This window comes from Coffea arabica, chromosome 11e (assembly GCF_036785885.1).
Source record: "Coffea arabica cultivar ET-39 chromosome 11e, Coffea Arabica ET-39 HiFi, whole genome shotgun sequence".
Lineage (NCBI taxonomy): Eukaryota > Viridiplantae > Streptophyta > Magnoliopsida > Gentianales > Rubiaceae > Coffea > Coffea arabica.
Window position 1 is genome coordinate 12,617,840 of NC_092331.1, and position 18,359 is coordinate 12,636,198.

At 35.6% G+C, this 18,359-nt stretch overlaps 2 protein-coding genes across 2 annotated transcripts; both read right to left on the minus strand.

Annotated features, from left to right (window-relative positions):
* Positions 1 to 2,886: 2,886 nt before the first annotated feature.
* Positions 2,887 to 4,218, minus strand: LOC113715717 (glycerophosphodiester phosphodiesterase GDPD6-like). Its single transcript, XM_027240008.2, has one exon. The coding sequence runs from the start codon at positions 4,175 to 4,177 to the stop codon at positions 2,996 to 2,998; it is 1,182 nt and encodes a 393-aa protein (XP_027095809.1). The 5' UTR covers positions 4,178 to 4,218; the 3' UTR covers positions 2,887 to 2,995.
* A 2,582-nt stretch (positions 4,219 to 6,800) lies between these two features.
* Positions 6,801 to 9,461, minus strand: LOC113716656 (G-type lectin S-receptor-like serine/threonine-protein kinase LECRK3). The gene has a single exon (XM_027241052.2). It carries the CDS (start codon positions 9,316 to 9,318, stop codon positions 6,976 to 6,978), a length of 2,343 nt encoding a protein of 780 aa, XP_027096853.1. The 5' UTR covers positions 9,319 to 9,461; the 3' UTR covers positions 6,801 to 6,975.
* Between the last annotated feature and the right edge of the window lie 8,898 nt (positions 9,462 to 18,359).

Below are 18,359 nucleotides of genomic sequence, written 5' to 3' on the forward strand. Positions count from 1 at the left end.
AGACCCACCACAGCTTAATTAAATATTGGAGCAGTAACTTGTGATGGCATGCGAATGGTAGTCTTGACAATACTCTGGGTTTCACAGTCAAATCGTATGTTATCATAAATCTCTTTGGCCTCAATCTTCATAAGCTTGATATCTCCAGCAATAACATCCAAACAATGTTGATGTTTGCCACCAAGTAGTGTAGAGTCAATGATTATTTCTGCCCTGTATGCCAGCTCACTAATACGACTCCAAAGAGCTTGGAGTTTTTCATTCCGCTTCCGCTGCTCTGCAATCTTGCCTAGGAAAGGTCTTAGGAAATCAAGATCTTCACGAACTGTGTGGATTTGATTATTTGGGAAAGCAATTGAATTAGCTGTAGAACTTTCAAGTTCCTCGAGAGTTTCTAAAAGAAAATCAATAGAGCCCAGCTCATTAGTCCAAGGGAAACTAATTGATGATGATGGTGGTTGTTGTGGACAAATCTGTTCAATTTCTGGAACAATGAGTTTGAGCAGTTCGAGCATATGAGAAGCCACAAGATCTATTTCCTTGGGCAAGCTTTCTGTCATTTCACTCTTATAAAGGGAGAAAATCACAATTCCAGCATCACAGAGTACAAATCCAATACGATCCTTCATTTCATCATTTAGCTTATCGAATTTCTCGTGCTGCTGGCTGAGAAGGACACTCAGGAATCTTGCTCCCTCATAGAGTTTTAGTAATTGATCCTTCACCGGAAGCAAGAAACTGGTGTAAGATTCTGTTAGCTCCATAATAATATGTAAAAGATCATCAATAAATTCGGCCACTAGGTGCTTATTCTTCTCCAGGGCTAAAGTGTGTGATGATGGTGACAACTTGGAAGCTGTCAAGATGTGGATATAAGTTTCTCGGACTTGGGGATCAACGGGATCAATCTTCTTTTGTATCAGTTGAGAAATTTCAGATTCCATCTCGTTGCACACCTGTTCATCATTTCTCTGAAACCAAGATGTAGAGATCTGGCTTGCAGCATTAATGGCCACAACTTCAATGTGAACTAACAGATCTACTAATTGCTGACCCTTAACACCTTGTAGTGTTGCAAAGCAAATGAAACTCTTCAAGAACATTAGCTTCTCTTGAAGGGTTCCCATTACACTTTGCAGAGCTCCATCATCCCTGTAATTTCTGGTGCAAAGACGCCTCAGATTCTCTAAAATGGAATCAGTGATATCCATAACCAGTTGCAAATCTCCGAGCAAGTAGTGAAGCAATAAACTACAGATGTTGGATTCCTTGATTTCTGAATCAAAAATCAACCGCATATTTTCCTCGAATCTGCCGAGCTTGCGTTTGAAGTCATCAAGCGATCTACGTCTACCACGAACAAAGCCAAGTTCATGCTTTATTCCACTAACCAGATCTTGAATCCTGAAGGAGATACTGCTGAGCCTCAAACTGTCAGACTCAGCATCACCCCTGTCCTCCTTATCATATTCCAAACACGTATACTCTTTGCTCCTCTTCCTCCTAAACTTTCTAATATACAGATCAAAGGTTTCCAATAGACTTATCCCCATCTTCAGCTCCCAGATATGAGATTCGAACAGGCCTTTGTACCCACTGTTGAAGTAGTCCAGATGATTACGAGCAACATCGAAGCAACTAGTGCTACTGCTGAAGGAGATGTTCATCATGGTACCTGCTTTTCACTCAGAAATGAGATTTCTGCCTATTGTAGCCATTGATATTCAAGATCAACAACTTTCTTATTATCTAACAATATTCACAGTTTGCCGTCAGGACTCTATCTCTCTTTTTTTTTTTCATTTTTTCTTTTTTGCGTGTGGCAGGGTGGTGCTAAAATATTGCAAGACTTTACCCTCTTCCTCTTGAGTCTTTGTCAAGGGAAGCTCGCATCGATACAACAGGCATAAGCTGTTGGGGTCCCCATATCAAAGATTAAAGCATTAGAGATGCATTCAGCTGAGGCCTGATGGCTTTGTAATTTGCCACAACCTTTTTTAACGCAACAATTTTTTACCACAAAACGTGAAAGGGAAAAAAAATAAATGAAAGAAAATCAATATATAGTATTTTAGTTTCAATCAAATCCGAATATGGCCAGCACTAAAAATGAACAAAATGAGAAATATCAATTAGATTAGCGGTCAAAATAAACAATAGAAAAATCAGAAGAAAATGATCCATGGCTATTGTTTAAGAATGTATAACTAAATGCATTTAAGGATTTTAGAGAAAATTGTTTTTTAATTGCTAATGTATGTGAGTGTTGATGTTTTAATGCTTCTTTTTTTTAATTTGGCAACTTTTCCAAATTTAAAAAGTTGTATAATAAGAATAAATATTTTACTCCTTTTCCCGTGTGAGATAACTTGAGCCTGTAAACCATCTAAATCATTTTTTCTTTTTTGGTTTTCTACATGCACCGAGAAATGGTTTAGTGTTTTTTTACATAACCTTCCTATGATTTTAAAAGCCATGACGCCCTTACAGTTTGGATTAAAGTGTTAAAATAACGGAAATGATCATTATAATGGAATCACCTAAAATACCAAAAATACCCTTATGTAAAGTTAAAATTTATTTATTAACCAAGAGGGTTATATATATTTTTTAAAAATCATAAGAGTGTTATACGGTAAAGTATTAAACTATAAAGGAATTATATAGTAAAATATAAAAATTATATGGGGTTAGTGTGTCATGTATTTATAAGGGTAATTTCGACATTTTTAAAAGTTATGAATGACTATTTCAGTTAGTTTGACACTTTAATTCAAACCATGAGAGAATTATGTATAGTTTTGAAATTATAGAGGGATTATGTTTTTTTTTTTTTTGAATCAGAAACTCTACATACGTGCGATATTATTTTCTCAGTAACAGCTCTTAACCAAAATACATAATCATTACAAAATACTCGAGAAATTTAATTCTGCAAGCACTAGCTTAGTCCTCATACCATAAAACCAAGAAAAAAAAAAGATAAAATTGGAATTTAGTTATAAGAATTTCTAAATTTGGAGATCATATATGCAATCTTGTCTAGTAGTTTAGATGCACTTTCCTCTCCCATTGAGAAAGGATTGGTCCATTCTTGGTAGTGATGGAGGCTGCCTGTAAAGTCCGTGAAAAGCCCGTCAACTCCAATCTTCTTGATCCAGTACTCGTACTCATTATATGGATCTTGACTGAAGTTAAAATGTAAGGACATATTATCATTCTGGAAAATGAATGGGTGCACCTGAAGGTTGTAAGCATGTGATCTTGTAACAAGATCAGTAGGTGTTTGCAGATAATTATTTGAAGCAGGAACTATTGAATCTTTCCAAGGTCCAATGCCCACGACATAATCTTTGATGAAGTCAAAGTAACTGTTGGAAGTGATTTCCCAGTATGACTGATTGGTGTCTTGAGTAGGTGTAGTGGCATCATCAATTAGGAGGATCTTAGGCAGGTCTGTCAGGTGTGAGATGTAAATCAAAGATGTTGGAGCAAAAGACTGAATAAATGCAGGCTGTTTCAACCATTGTTTTGACAAATAAGTTCCCTTGTATCCATACTTCTTCAATGTATCCACAAACTTGTCTTCAAATTTCTTACCAATTGGCCATTTCACATGTTGGTTGATAAATACTGGATTTTTTATCTCTGGATATATCCCCACCACCCTGGGAGCACCCAGTGCAATTGATATGAAATCTTCAAAGATAATAATAGAAAACTTGCCATTGTATTGTTGATCCCTGAAAGGAGATCTCTGGTTGACACGCAATGACTTCAGTTCTTCTAGCGTGAAATCAATGGTAAAATAGCCAGTGATGTTCTTGCCTTGGACCTCATAGGTCCTCTTTCGACTTTCAAACTTCTTGTGCTGAGCAATGTCAGTTGTAGCATCAAGTGTTAAATCATGGAAGCATATAAGAATACCATCTTTGGATGCTAGTATATCAGTTTCTATGAAGTCAGCGTCCTCTTCAATAGCTCTCTTGTATGCAGAGGCAGTCTCCTCAGGAAATTCACCACACGACCCTCGATGTGCGATGTTGTAAGGTCGAAAAGTTTGCAGTGGTTGTTTACTTCTATCATTTCTTCTGCTAGGAAGCGGGTAGAAAGGCCTTGCAGCACACTCAACCAACAATAGCAGCAAAATGGAACTTACAGTACGGACTGACGTCATGAGGATCCCCGTTCCCGTTCCTGTTCCTGTTCCTGTTCCTGTTAGTGCGCCCTGGACGGATTCCTCCTCGTTTGAAATATCCTAACCTATCCTATCCCAATCCTATTCTATCCTAATCCTAATCCTAAAATACATAAAACGCCGAATGATGGCTACAGTTGATTGGGTACGAAATAAAAAATTGAATGTAAATTAAGGGTACTAATCAATGGCAAACTTCAAGGATTCAATTGGTGGCACCAACCATACAAGTCTAGGATTAATGTATTGAGATTTTAGAGGTATTTTTCTTTTTTTTTTTTCTTGGTCATAGAGGAAGGGTGAGATTTACGAAATAGGGAGGGCGAAGAGGGGATTAGAACTCAGGTTTTCAAAATTCTAAATTCTGAAACTTCAACTTTTACCTCTGGATCAAAACATATATAAAAATTAAACTATTGATTTTAAATAGGGCAAATTTCACTTTACCCCCCTGTGGTTTAGCATTTTTTCACATAACCCCCCTATGGTTTCAAAAGCTATATATAACCCCCTTATGGTTTGGATTAAAGTGTCAAAGTAACAGAAATAGTCACTCGTAACGGCGTCACCTAAAATGTCAAAAATACCCTTATGTAAGGTTGAAATTTATGTATTAACCAAGGGGGGTTATGTGTATATTTTGAAAATCATAAGGGGGTTATATGGTAAAATATAAAAATTATAGGGGGTTAATGTGTCATGTATTTATAAGGGTAATTTCGACATTTTTAGAAGTTCCGTTACGAGTGACTATTTCCGTTACTTTGACACTTTAATTCAAACCATGAGGGGGTTATGTATAGCTTTTAAAACTATAGGGGGTTATGTGAAAAATGCTAAATCACAGGGGGATAAAGTGAAATTTGCCCTTTTAAATAAAACAATGGTGGGCAACAAAATTTATGAAATGTCTCCCAGAATTTCTTTTTTTCCCCTTTCCGGTGATCCTCGTCCTTGTGGTGCAGCCTGCATCCTTGACTTTTATAAGAGGACACAAATAACAGATTAACAAAACATGCCTGGGGAGACTTCCACAAGACTTTTGGTGTTTAGACGGTCCTGCCACGGAATACCTTTCGGCTGTGTTGGAAATGTGTTAATGGTTTGACGGAGGGATGAATATGGAAGCCGCAAATCTTGCAAAGACTATTCCTTACATGTTGCTCTCTATATTATTGGTAGACCATTCCTTTTAAGATTAATAAGGGGAAAAAACAATTTTTTAAAATTATTTCTAACAAAGGAAAGGTGGGATTTAAAAAGTAACGAAGCAGTGACGAATGCAGGATTTTGGTTTAGAAGGAGGGGGGAGGGGAATGATCAAACAACGAGTAACAAAAAATTATCAAAACAAATGATGCACTCTAATAAAAAATTAAAGTCTTAAAACCAAAGTTTAATAGGTGATAACTAAACACTAAATGTTTTTAATATGAAGAGACAACATATAAAGCAAAAGATGAAAATTAGGTCATGGACCAAAATCATATAGACATTAACCCTATAAAAATTAACACAAAAATTTTAAGATAAAAATTTTAGAATAAGAACAATTGACACATTAATAATCATCAAAAATAATCTAAATCACAATTTTAAAATAAGTATATGTGTCCAAATAATGAATGGCTATGAATCAAATTATAAAGGAATTGTAAAGGAAAAAAAATTAGACTTGCCTTGAAAAATGGAGTTTTGGGAAGAGCGGATATTTGAAATAAGTTGAACGAATGTGGGAAAAGATCGATGCTTGCTTGTTGGTCTAAGTGTTGGCTTTTGACCAAGACATCAAGTCAATCATGCACATATAAATATAATTCTAAATATGATTAAATTTCTTTTTATTTGTCAATTATTTGTTTCCTTACCTTAACTAATGTAAGGGCATACTAAACACATTAAAGTTATAATAATGAAATTTAATATATATATATATATATATATATATATATATATATATATATATATATATATATATATATATGTATGTATATGGATAACAGTTGTAAGATTTTGTGTTTGTTATTGGATGTCTTTCGCCCAATTAAACACTCACTCATTGGTCTCATAGTACATTCTTCCGAATTTTGCCGATAAGTATCTCTTCCTATATAAGTTGAATCACTAGGTTAATAATTATCCTGCCAAACAATATTATTATTTTCCAGACCAAATTAGTTGAGGAGTGAGGACCAAATTTGGACTCTAATACCAATAATACAGTTAATTGTAGAATATATTTTCTTCTACATCTAAGAATTTGCGTCTAATTGTTTAGGTACTATAAGACATCTGCAATTCAACTATTCTTGGTATAGCAAAAAAACAACCTTTTTTTACATAATACTATGGCAAATAACAAGTTTTTACCTAATAATGAGTCTCGGTGGGATTAGTAATAAGAGTCTACGAATATTTATGGCAACTATTCAAGTACAAAGTAGAAATATAGAAGTGATACATGTAAAAAACTAGTAAAGGAGAATGTGTATTGTAAAAGTACTATATATATTATGCCCTTTTTGTTCTTATATATGATTATGCATCGGCAGTTGCATGTAGCACTTTTTATTTCTAGTATAATGTAGTAATATAGAACTGCTTATATAAAAATGCTATTATAGGAGTAACTTTTTTTTTTTCGACATAAAACCATGGCACTTAAAGTTTTACTTAACAACGAGTCCAAGTATAAAGTAGAAATATAGAAGTAAATGATTGACAATCCAACCACAATGTAAATGACAGAATTTAAAGTTTTAAAAGAGACACCAGAATTATGTGGAACTTAAAAACGATGTAGGACTGGGAGGATCTGGAATATCAACAGTTCCTTCGAGCATCAGAAGAACTTTCTTCATGGATGGACGAAGTGCTGGCTCATCTTGGATGCACCAGAGAGCTATCTTCATCATTCTTTCCAGTTTTCTCATGTCAACAACCTCCTGATCACCAACCAATTTATGCAGCTCTCCGGCTTTGAAACACTGGTAAGCCCAATCTTCAAGAACAGCTTGATCCTCAGAAAAGCTCCAGTCTAGACTTTTTCGGCAGCATATGATCTCCAACAGCACAATCCCAAAGCTGTAAACGTCTGCTTTAACTGTCACGGGCATCTTCCTGTACCATTCTGGTGCAACACAGCCTTTTGTTCCTCTAAAAGTTGTGTGAGTTCTTGTTTGATCACGCTTTAATAGCTTTGCAAGCCCAAAATCAGAAATCTTGGGACACCTGTTTTCATCCATGAGTATATTCTGAGGTTTAATGTCGCAATGGATGATTTGTGTCTCACATTCTTCATGTAAGTAAAGAATGCCTCCTGCAATGTCGCGGGCAATTTTAGTTCTTTCGTCCCAACTCGGATGGTTCTCTGGTTTGAGAAGGACATCTGCCAATGATCCATTGCTCATATACTCATAAACTAGAAGCCTCTTAGCTCCATCAAGGCAGTAGCCGAGCAGCCGGACGAGATTGCGGTGATGTGTTTTCCCAATCACCTTGATTTCATTCTGAAACTCCTTTTCGCCTTCTGCTAATACTTTCTCAAGTTTCTTCACAGCCACAACCTTCTCAGAATCTGGCAAAATCCCTTTATACACAGCCCCAAATGCTCCTCTACCCAACTCTTCTCTGAATTCATTTGTTGCTTGCTCCAATTCAGCAAAAGTAAAGGCCCTTGGAGCCACATTCTCAACAAATTCAACATTTCTGAATTGTGATACCTGCTTATAAGCCCATACCTGATTTCTACGAACATAAACTCCAGCAATTACAGATATCAGAACTCCAAGAACAACAAGGGAAATCCCAATTATTAGAACATAGACACGAACTTCTTCCTTTCTGCATTTTAGAGGATTACTTGGAATTACACCTTCATCTATAGTTGCATGTTTGTGGACCTTGACAAGAGCAATATTCGAGTCAGTTTCTCTTTTTCCATATGTCAATGGGAGCCTCTGCTTCTTGCATTGTCCATCTTTGAAGAATGCTGCTTCGCAGTTGCAATCTTCAAGACAAATCTTTGCACAATCTTCTCTCGTGCCTGTGTTCACCATGGAAAAGGTGTTATCTTCCCATACAGTATTTTCCAAGAATTCAATGGTATGGTTGACATTTGAATCCGTGGAATTACAACTATCTGTAACAAAACTCCTCTCACAGCCCAAGCTCCAATTTCCTTGATTGACAAACTGAAATCCAGGAAGACATTTGCAATCGACCAAGTTATCAATTTTAGTGCAAAAGCCATTGAACCCACAAAGGCCTTTAGGATCACATCTATCAGTTGAGGATTCCCATACGATCGACCAATTGCGCCCCTGATCTACCGAATATGAATACAGTCGGAAAATACCATCCACATCAATCTTCATCAAATAGATCATCTTGTTCTTAGGATGTCCTCCATCAGAAAGATTCTTCACTAAATTAACACTTGAATTGGTCAAGTACAGATGTCCGTCATCCTCGAGATTTAGAGTTACATTTGGACCGTCTCCAAATGTTCCAGATGCCCAATAGGCAGTTTCCGGTTTGTTTGCTGCTCCCACTGGGTATTGTACAAGGTTTCCATCTGTTTGCATTACCAGACGAAAAATTCCTCTTGAATCATCAGTTTCTGAAGCACTGGATATCAGCTCCTGACCGGCTATCAATTGCTGACGAGGCAATAAACTATTAGTCGGATGCTCGAAACTTTGCCATATGATTCTCTTAACAGAATCGTATAATACAAAATTTCCAGAATCCAACATAGAAGCTGATGAAATAGGTTCAGAAGGATCAACAACTGTTATGTCTTGGCCTTCTGGCAGCTGCAAAATGAGCCTGCCATCTGTAGACAAAATCACCGAAACATTGCTCGAAAAAATGGGGTTATCCCTGTTGGCAGTCCAAACTGCAGTCTTTTCAGGAATTCCAGCAAGAAAAATCCCCACAGCATGGGCATTGCGTTGCTGATAGAATCCAAAAGCAAATATTCCAGATGGCGACAACCATGATGACGAGTTGCCTGTGGGCGTTAGAGAAGAACCTAAGCTAATGTTAAGAGGGCTTTTTTGAGCTGCTATTCCTGAATAGAATGCTGATGATAGAACGAAGAACAAAAAAGCAGCCATGTATGGAAATTGCGAGATGGAATAGAAGAGAAGCAGCTTTTCTCTTGCTCTTCTGCGGATACACTGGTTGCATCACACTACTTAATATGTGTGTGAACTGATAGAAATTTGTCTGTGCAACGACTCAGATCTTCTGGGGAAAATAGTTGTATTCATGTTTTGAAAGTAGGAAAAATGAATCAGTTGAAACTTTCAACTTCCATTTGTACAGAAACTTCTACGGACAACCTACTAGACAGAGTAAAGACTGGGAGAGATTTTCGTCCCGACGTCCCAGAAGTCGCAGAGTCAACAAATTGAAATTTGAATATTCACTTGCACTGTGATCAAACTTATAATTCACACCTGTCTTTTCAAAATTAAGTTGAAAAAGTATTGGTATTCTTGAATGTTGAAAAAATTGAGGAATGTTTTAATCATACCCTTTAAATTGGCACCCAATGACTTGGTCAACTGAACATCTGTAATACTTTATTTCACTCAACAATGAAGCCTCAACTTTCAATTCAAGTTTACAGGAAATTTCTTCTACTAAAAAATAAATTACATATATTCAAATTCAATAGATCGTAGGATGAGAATGGAAAAAATTGTGAATTCCACTACATACAAATAAGAATCTTCAATGGACAAACAATTACAAATAGGAATTTTCAATGAACAAATAATTAAAAAATTAAAAAGATGATATTTATCTTAAATAAGCCCTAAAATGTATTTATAAATATTATTAAGTTGAAAAATATTAAAGATTTTGCTACAATTGTATAGTTAACAAATAAGATAAAGAGAGAGGTGCTAACCAGAGACAAAAAAATTCGTGTCACTCGTTGATAGGTTTTTTTATTTGATAGGCACTATACTTCTCTAAGGACATTATATTGTATGTTAATACATACTAGTTTTTTGCCCTGACGCTGTGCGTCAGGTAGCTAGTATTTGTTAATTTACTATAATGGGTATTAGTCTGGAAAATTGGAGTGTGAGAGGAGTAATTAATTTACTACAATAGGATTTGTTAGATATAGTGTTTTTGTATGTGCATGGGGAATGGACATATCGATGAATAGATTTAATGAGAATTTTAATTATGACTTAAAGGTTTTAATACAAACAAAAAGAATGTTAAAATGATGGAGTCACCTGAGAAGTGGCGTTTACCAAAGTACATGCTTAGGCGAAACCACTGTTAACATAAATAATCTAACATTTATTCCAAAAGTAAACAGCAGTTTATATTGCACGAGACATGCTCAAAATAAGCACAGGCATGCAGCTCGAAAGTGCTCTCTGCATTGTTCTCTGCAGATGCCAATGCTGAGCCTGAACCTAATGAAGATTCAACGGCACCCGTATTTGGCTGATTCACAGCATTTGGGTCATGTATATTAAAAGCTGTGACAGCTAATGTACACACTCCTAATGGCGCATCATTCTTTGTCCCACGCCGAGCAGCAGCACGTTGCTCGCAGCTCCTTCGATTTTTCTCAGCACGAGCCTCTTCCAAACTTCCATATACTCAATTTCGACCCATTCTCAAAGCATATTATACACAGCTGAAGTGGAAACCAAACACACGTCTAAAATGAACTATACAAAAGAACCACAGCAACAAAAATGAATCTCCAGCGAAGCCAATCAAACAGTGAAGTACTTCAAAACCAAAAGAAACTTTCTCAAGTTATTTCCGAAGCTACCAAAAAAAAACCAAAAAGAAGAGTGAAAGTTAAAAAAAAAGATCCTGCTGACCGCATAAGTTGTTCAAGTTATTTCCGAAGCTGCGAAAGAAAACTAAGAAGAAAAATCAAAGCCAAAAAGAGATTGAGCTCACAGCCTAAGTTTGCTGAACAGTAAAGCACTTCAAAACCAAAAGAAACTTTCTCAAGTTATATTTCCGAAGCTACCAAAAAAAACCAAAAAGAAGAGTGAAAGCTAAAAAAAAGATCCTGCTGACCGGATAAGCTGTTCAGGTTATTTCCGAAGCTGCGAAAGAAAACTACGAAGAAAAATCAAAGCCAAAAAAAGATTGAGCTCACAGCCTAAGTTTGCTGAACAGCTGAGAACACAAGCAAGAAAAGGATGAGAGCAAATTGGTACCGAGAATGAGAAAAAGAGAATAAGAGCCATGCGGACCCACAGACCGCTTCGGACAGCAACGACAAACCACGCGTGTAAATTAGTAGAGAGCCACCTGGACATAAGTGAAAATGTACAACGAAACCACTGCCACCCATCATCAAAGGACCAAAAGACCCCTCAAAACCAGACAAATAACGGCATAACCGGCTCATCCTGCACTGTTCATAAGACGCTAGACGCTTTATATATGTAAGATATATTTTCTTATCCTCTAGGTAAAAAAAAAGATAAACTTCTATATTTATATTTAAGTCTAAATTTGATAAGTCATTAATATTTGAGACCGGGGATACTATTATCATACTACCATTGTAGGAGCATCACTAAGTTATTGGTTGTTGTGGGTGGTGGGGGGGGGGTTTACCCCCGCAAAAAAATTTTAGGGGTGGGTGCAAAAACTAGAACGAAAATAGTCCTTAATTCTAAATACCTATAACATGCAAAAAAAAAAAATTTTTTTTGAGGTTCATAGCACATCAGCACTCTATAATTTCTCAAGTCATGATGACTAATGACTAATCCAAGAAGTTCCTTAAATTTGCAATTATAGAACCTTAAACTCTATTTTAAGATGATATTTGAGAAGCAACTTCATCAGATGACAAATCCAAAAAATTCCTTAAAAATTTGCAATTGCAGAAGCTTAAACTCTATTTTAAAAGCTAAAACATATGACACAGTAGGATTAGTTTGCAAATTCAAGAATTTCTGTACAACTCAAATATAGATCAATAACAGTAGTTATACGAACAAAGTTCATAGCTTCCCTAACTTATGTAACAAATCCAAACAAAATAAAGAATAATACAAAAATAATCCAGATATGGGAGGAGAACCTCCCAGATTCTGAGAAACAGAACGGCTCTTAACTTCTCAGTTAGCTTTCTGTTGAATTCCTTCACGTTTGCAAAGAGGGCAGACATTCTTCTTCATTAACCACCTTTTGATGCATTCGGCATGGTACTCATGCCCGCATTCTAGAGTTTCAATTGTCTCCCCATTCTCGTACTCGCACTGGCAAACTACGCAAATTTCAGGTTTTTGATCAGCAAGTGTTTGATAATTTCTGATTTTCAGGTGCTCTGAGATGGTTGCTTCTGGCAAACCACTATTTTTACTAATCCTGTCTTCTGGGATCGATTGTAGTGGGAACTCAACAATTGGATCATCAGCAGGAATCAAAGTTCTGATGCTGGCAAGATATCCTTCCTCATTGACGAACTCCAAATCCAATGCACGTAGTGGAGTATCATCTTCTGGTGCAAAGCTCGGGCTCAATCGCAGGTGCATTTCAGATTCTTGAAGCTCGTTGTCTAGTGGATATAATTCTCCCCTGCACCCAAATCAAGCATGGAAGCCTCACTGTCTGGTGTAAAGGTTAACCGGGAGAGCATATCTCGGCCCTGATCAGATTCTTGAAGCTGGTTCCCAAGTGGGTAGTTCTCTTCCGCGTCCAAATAAAGTATGACAGTCTCATCTTTTGGTGCAAAGCTGAAACGGGAGAGGATGTCCGGTCTCTGATCAGATTCTTTAAGATGGTTCCTTGGCCATTGGAGGTTCCAGATCTGGTTAGGACATGGATTTGATTTGAATTTTAGCGGAAAAGTTAAAATCAATTCGTTTAGGATTAGGAACACAGGTGTTGGAAACTTTCCTTTTTTTCTCTTTACCGTCAAAGAAGAAAGCGCGCTTATGAATTGAGCTCACAGCCAACGCCTTTAACTCGTCCAACGGCACAATGTTAAGAAGGCCCATATTAGATTGGGCTTCGAGCTGAGACTTTGCACTCAAACTCAAAAATCCCAAAGAAAAACAAATATTTGGCAATTCAGCATATTTGGTTAAGAGACGGAAATGATCATTCGTAACGGAATCTTAAAAAATATCAAAATTACCCTTGTTTAAAAATTAAAATGGCTAAGTGACCAAAATATATAAATACAGCTCTTTTTATTTCACTAATTACCACTATTCCAGATATGTCATGGTACGGTATTAGTTGGACTACAAAATCAAACCAAATTCTAGAGCAAGATTTGATAACTAATGGTCAACAAATTGGAGTTCATTTATCAACAACAGATTTTTTTCTTCCATTTGAACTCGTTTCAATAATTCTTTTAGTTGTTTTAACAGGTGCAATTGCTGTAGCTCGTCAATACACTAACCTTGTATGGTTTTATATTTTATCATATAACCCTCTTATAGTTTAATGCTTTATCATAGAACACCTCTTATGGTTTTCAAAATATACACATAACTCTCCTGTGGTTAACAAATAATTTTTAACTTTATATAGGAGTATTTTTGATATTTTAGGCATTATAAATTGCAAATTCCGTTACTTTGACACTTTAATTCAAACCATGAGAGGTTATGTATAACTTTTAGAACCACAGAGAGTTATGTACAAAAATACTAAACCACAGGAGAGTAAAGTGTAATTTACCCTTGACGATAATACAACAGTCTAAACAGTTAAAATTCCTTTTCATGAATCTCAAGAGAATGATTTTTTGATTAATTATCATAAAAATTAACACTTACGAGCTCATACAATATTAAACTAAAGGTGTAGGAAAGATTTATACAAAAGAAAATTGTTTGACAAAGCCTGATGTGAATTTTTTATTTGACAGGCGTTGATACTAAACAGTCAATCCGCAAGGACCACAAGCTTCTCATTTCATGTCCCCAAAATTCACTTCCACTGTGATCAAACATATAATTCACTGTTGTTTGGATAGAGTATTATTTCAAATATTATTTGAAATAATTACTGCAACACTTTTTGTAACGTGATGTACCTAAGATAATGAAGTAGTTGGAAATATAAAAATGTGGGTTGGAAAATGTGTTTATGATGCAAGCGAAATATTATGTCAAATAATTCAGCAACCCAAACACAAATATATTATTCTTGGATCTTGAAAAAATTGAGGAATGTTTAATCAGACTCCTTACATTTGTTTGAATGGCATTCCTTAATTTCATGTTAATATTTCAAACTTGTATGTAGCTTCTAAATCAAATCACCTTTAGCTGAACAATCTTCTATGTATATTATTTTTCTTATCTGTGCATATTATTAATATTGCACAAAAATTCTAAGACAAATTCAAATACACCAAATTACAGATCAAACTTCTGAGGGGTAAAATACACTGACTGCCAAGCATGCATTCTAAATTAGTGAAAAATGCAACGAGTTTTTTTTTTTTTTAAGAGTAAGATCGAGGTGGTATAATTTTCGAAGAAATTTATATCTGAGAGGTAAAATGCACTAAGGTTCTTTCTTTAAGCCATTAAGGTCAAAGAAATTTAGCTAATGACAATTTTTAAAACACCTAATTGAGGGAGTAGATTTTATCTAATCGAGCCTTATCGAGCTTTTTAATTTTAATTATTTAATATATTATTATTATAAAATTACTCTTATATCCAAAATAGTTGTTGAATTTATAAAATGTTTCAAGTCATAAAAAAATTTTAAAAGGCAATAATGTCTTTTTGCTAAAAAATTGTCAGGAAAATGAAAATTTCTAACTCGAGCTCGATAAGGCTCGTATTGACTCAAGTTCATGCAAGTCGAGCTCGAGTTCTGTGAGCAAGCATCGAGCTCGAGCTCGAGCTCCAATAATACTACTCTCTCGAGCTCGAACACCCTTCTTGCATGTGCCAAACTCGAGTTCGACTCGACTCGATTACATCCTAGATCAAACCAATCAATTATGGTCAAATATGATCAAACCAGTTAAATGGGTCAAGACTTATTTGATTATAAGTCCATAGCCATAATTTGATCAAAATTTATCATTTAACCCCAAAATTTTTTTGAAATTCATAAATGTTTTATAAGATTATATATTTAGTGGGCCAACATTTTGAACTTTATAAAATATAAATATCTTATTTAACTTTATTAGAGTTCACTCAAAGTAGAGAAACTCTAATTTTCTTAATACAAATATATGCATATTTATTCTTAAACAAGAAAACAAGTCAAAGAATAGTAACCTAAGTCCAAATACAAGAGAATTAAATAAACATAAAAAGATTGCCTTCTAATTCAGTTCTTGCATGATATTCAACATGAAGACGCAACCAAACTATTGGAAAACATTGAGCCAAAACAAGAAAATTTTCCATCCAAGTTGTTTGCACGTGAAACAACTACTGGACTGCACCGTACTTTGTATCCATAATTTTTCTATTAAATAATCTCATGGACAGAACATTGAAACCCATGATGTTTTCTTGTCAATTTTAATCCTTAAGAATAGGAAAACCAAAAGAAACCCCATGCTTGCCAACTAAAGTTTGACCAAAATAAGACCCACTGAATTCTATTAGAAATGTAGTATAAACCGAGAAGATGGTTTGAGAGTGTGGTCATCCTCCATGTGAGTTTCACATGATAATTGTGTTGCTGTTTTGTTTCCCTTTTTTTCCACCCAACCTCCACATTTTTTCCCCTGCCTTGGGGCTAATGAGGGATGATTACTGTTTACACTTTTATCAAAAACGAGCATGTAAACGGCGGAGTGCTTATCATGAAAAGCATATACTTGGAAGGGCAATTGCTGATCTCTGGTTTGACTTCCACCTACAGAGAGGCAACTGCATTGTTATTAAAAACGTATATAATGTGCGTGGTTTAGCTACATGCCATATTTGGCCGGCAATTCTTTGGTATTTCTTTTTTCGATAGGATAATTAGAATTAAATTCTACTGGCATGCTTTGTATTAGCAGCAAAGGTCTACTTTGCCTGTACCCTAATAATTCTTTTGATTTCTAAGACTTCTCTTGCCAGCTTTTGGTGCATTCTCTTTCCGACTTTTCATAGATTCTCTTTCCAACTTTCCATAAACGAGGATGAAAAGCTACATTTTGGTCCTTATACAGCCTTTGGCCTTATTTTGTATCTCTGCGGCATCTTCTTTGCCTCTTGCCCAGCGTTTGTTAGTTTTCTTCCAATCTTTGTTGCTCTTACCTTCACCTTACCCATGCTACTGGCTACTTTTATTGGGGTTTCCTTCATCATCAACGTGGTTTTGCTGCTATTACTCCACGAAGGTACTTGATCTGTTCTTTGTTTACCCCTCTTCTTCACGACTTATATCTTGCTATCATGTGTATTGCAGTCTATTACCTGCTTTGTTAGTTATTTTCCTATTTTGTATTGGTTACTGCTGTTCGGATGCTCTTCTCAGGATGTAGTAACATTCATCGTCATTTAAGAGAAGGCTATAGTGTTAGAAAAACATTAAAGCAGGATCTTTAACCATGACCTATAAATCATGAGACAAGGAACATTTAAACGTACCTTGTTCCATTGAGTATGTCTCTTCTTGAACTTGTGTTAAGAACTTGACCCTCAATTGCTATAGCTCTTGATCTTCCCTCTCCTACTCTCTCTTATGTTTGCTACAATGATGGGATAATCATTTTTCAAACTAGTCCAGTGGAGAGAGGGACCAAGAGCCTATTTATAGATGCATAAGTGACCCTTTCCATCATTGATCATTAATAAGACTCATTCATTCTTCCTTCTGGATAAGATAAATCTTATCATGAATTACTTGTTTCAAGAATGTATATACATAGTCTTAATACTATGTACATTTATTTATGTGAGGTTCCATGAATGGTAGGATAAGTTCATTTATCACCTCAGCTAGATTCATGACTTTGGTCATTGAATCTTATGCTTCATTAATTAGGTACATGACTTTGGTCATAATACCTTGAACCAATCCATTCACCTATGTGGGATAGCATTACATTTATGTGGTCATGTAAGCCACATTATAGCATTATTCCAACATATAGAACATGGATTATCAAGCTTCATAAGCAATCATTCACTCAAGGATGGCAAGAGTTTTGCTGCAGCAACATCATCAAGGAAAATTACTTTTTCTTGCTTCGACATTCTGGTAGACTGATCTTCGACGTCATCCTCTTCTACGAAGACAAGAAACAAGTATACATGCCATGGACAGATCCTCTGTCTAATATGCTGCATTCACAGCCATTCCTTGAGTCAGGACGTTGATAGTTATCTGCTTTTGTTTTCTATCAGCCCATTTGTATTTTTAAATTTTTTTGCCTCATGCATGTCGTTCAATTTCCAGTTGATAGAAGCAAAAAATGATACGACAGCGAGTATCATCATCAATGAGGCCTGGTTTCATGCAAACCTTAATCGAAGGAGTGTGTTTCTATCAATTCATTGACGGACAAAATCGGCATAACCTTGTAAGTTTTATATACACATTTATTCATTTCTTGCTATCTATATATTGCATCACTCTTAACTTTTGCCAGATACAATGCCAAAAAGTTCTGAGATTTGCTGCTCAATTTGTTCATAGTAGCAAGACGCCTTCATTACTCTGAGGACTGGAAACAAAACAATAATTGTTGCAATGCGTGGAAGACAATTTACGGACAATTGGATATCTTTGTGGCAGAACACCAACTACAGTTTGGAGAAATTTTGGTCTTTGTTCCTAAATCTGTTACTATCTACATTGTTGACAGGTTGTCAACCTGTGCAATAATAAAAACCTGCTCGACTAAAGTTAATTTCTGTAAATAGTGGTAAGCAGAGTCGAATCCACAGGGACTGGGTGTAACTGTTTCTTTTCAAATTCACAGTAACAAAGGAGGTGTTTTTGTGCAGAAAGTGACAATCAAAGAAATTCAAATAAAATCTAAGAAACTATTAAAAATTAAATAACTAGGTACTAAAATCAAATGAATGATATCAAGGATCTAGCCAAAAAATAACTTCAGCAATGGTTCACCTAATTGATCATCGATGCAAAAATAATTCCAATTATTTACTAATAAATAGGTTATAACTACCAAACAGGCGATGACAGTCAATCCCTC

What these genes read in the sequence shown, in the direction of transcription:
- LOC113716656 (XM_027241052.2), bottom strand. Translation starts at nt 9,318, where the DNA reads ATGGCTGCTTTTTTGTTCTTCGTTCTATCATCAGCATTCTATTCAGGA.
- LOC113715717 (XM_027240008.2), bottom strand. Translation starts at nt 4,177, where the DNA reads ATGACGTCAGTCCGTACTGTAAGTTCCATTTTGCTGCTATTGTTGGTT.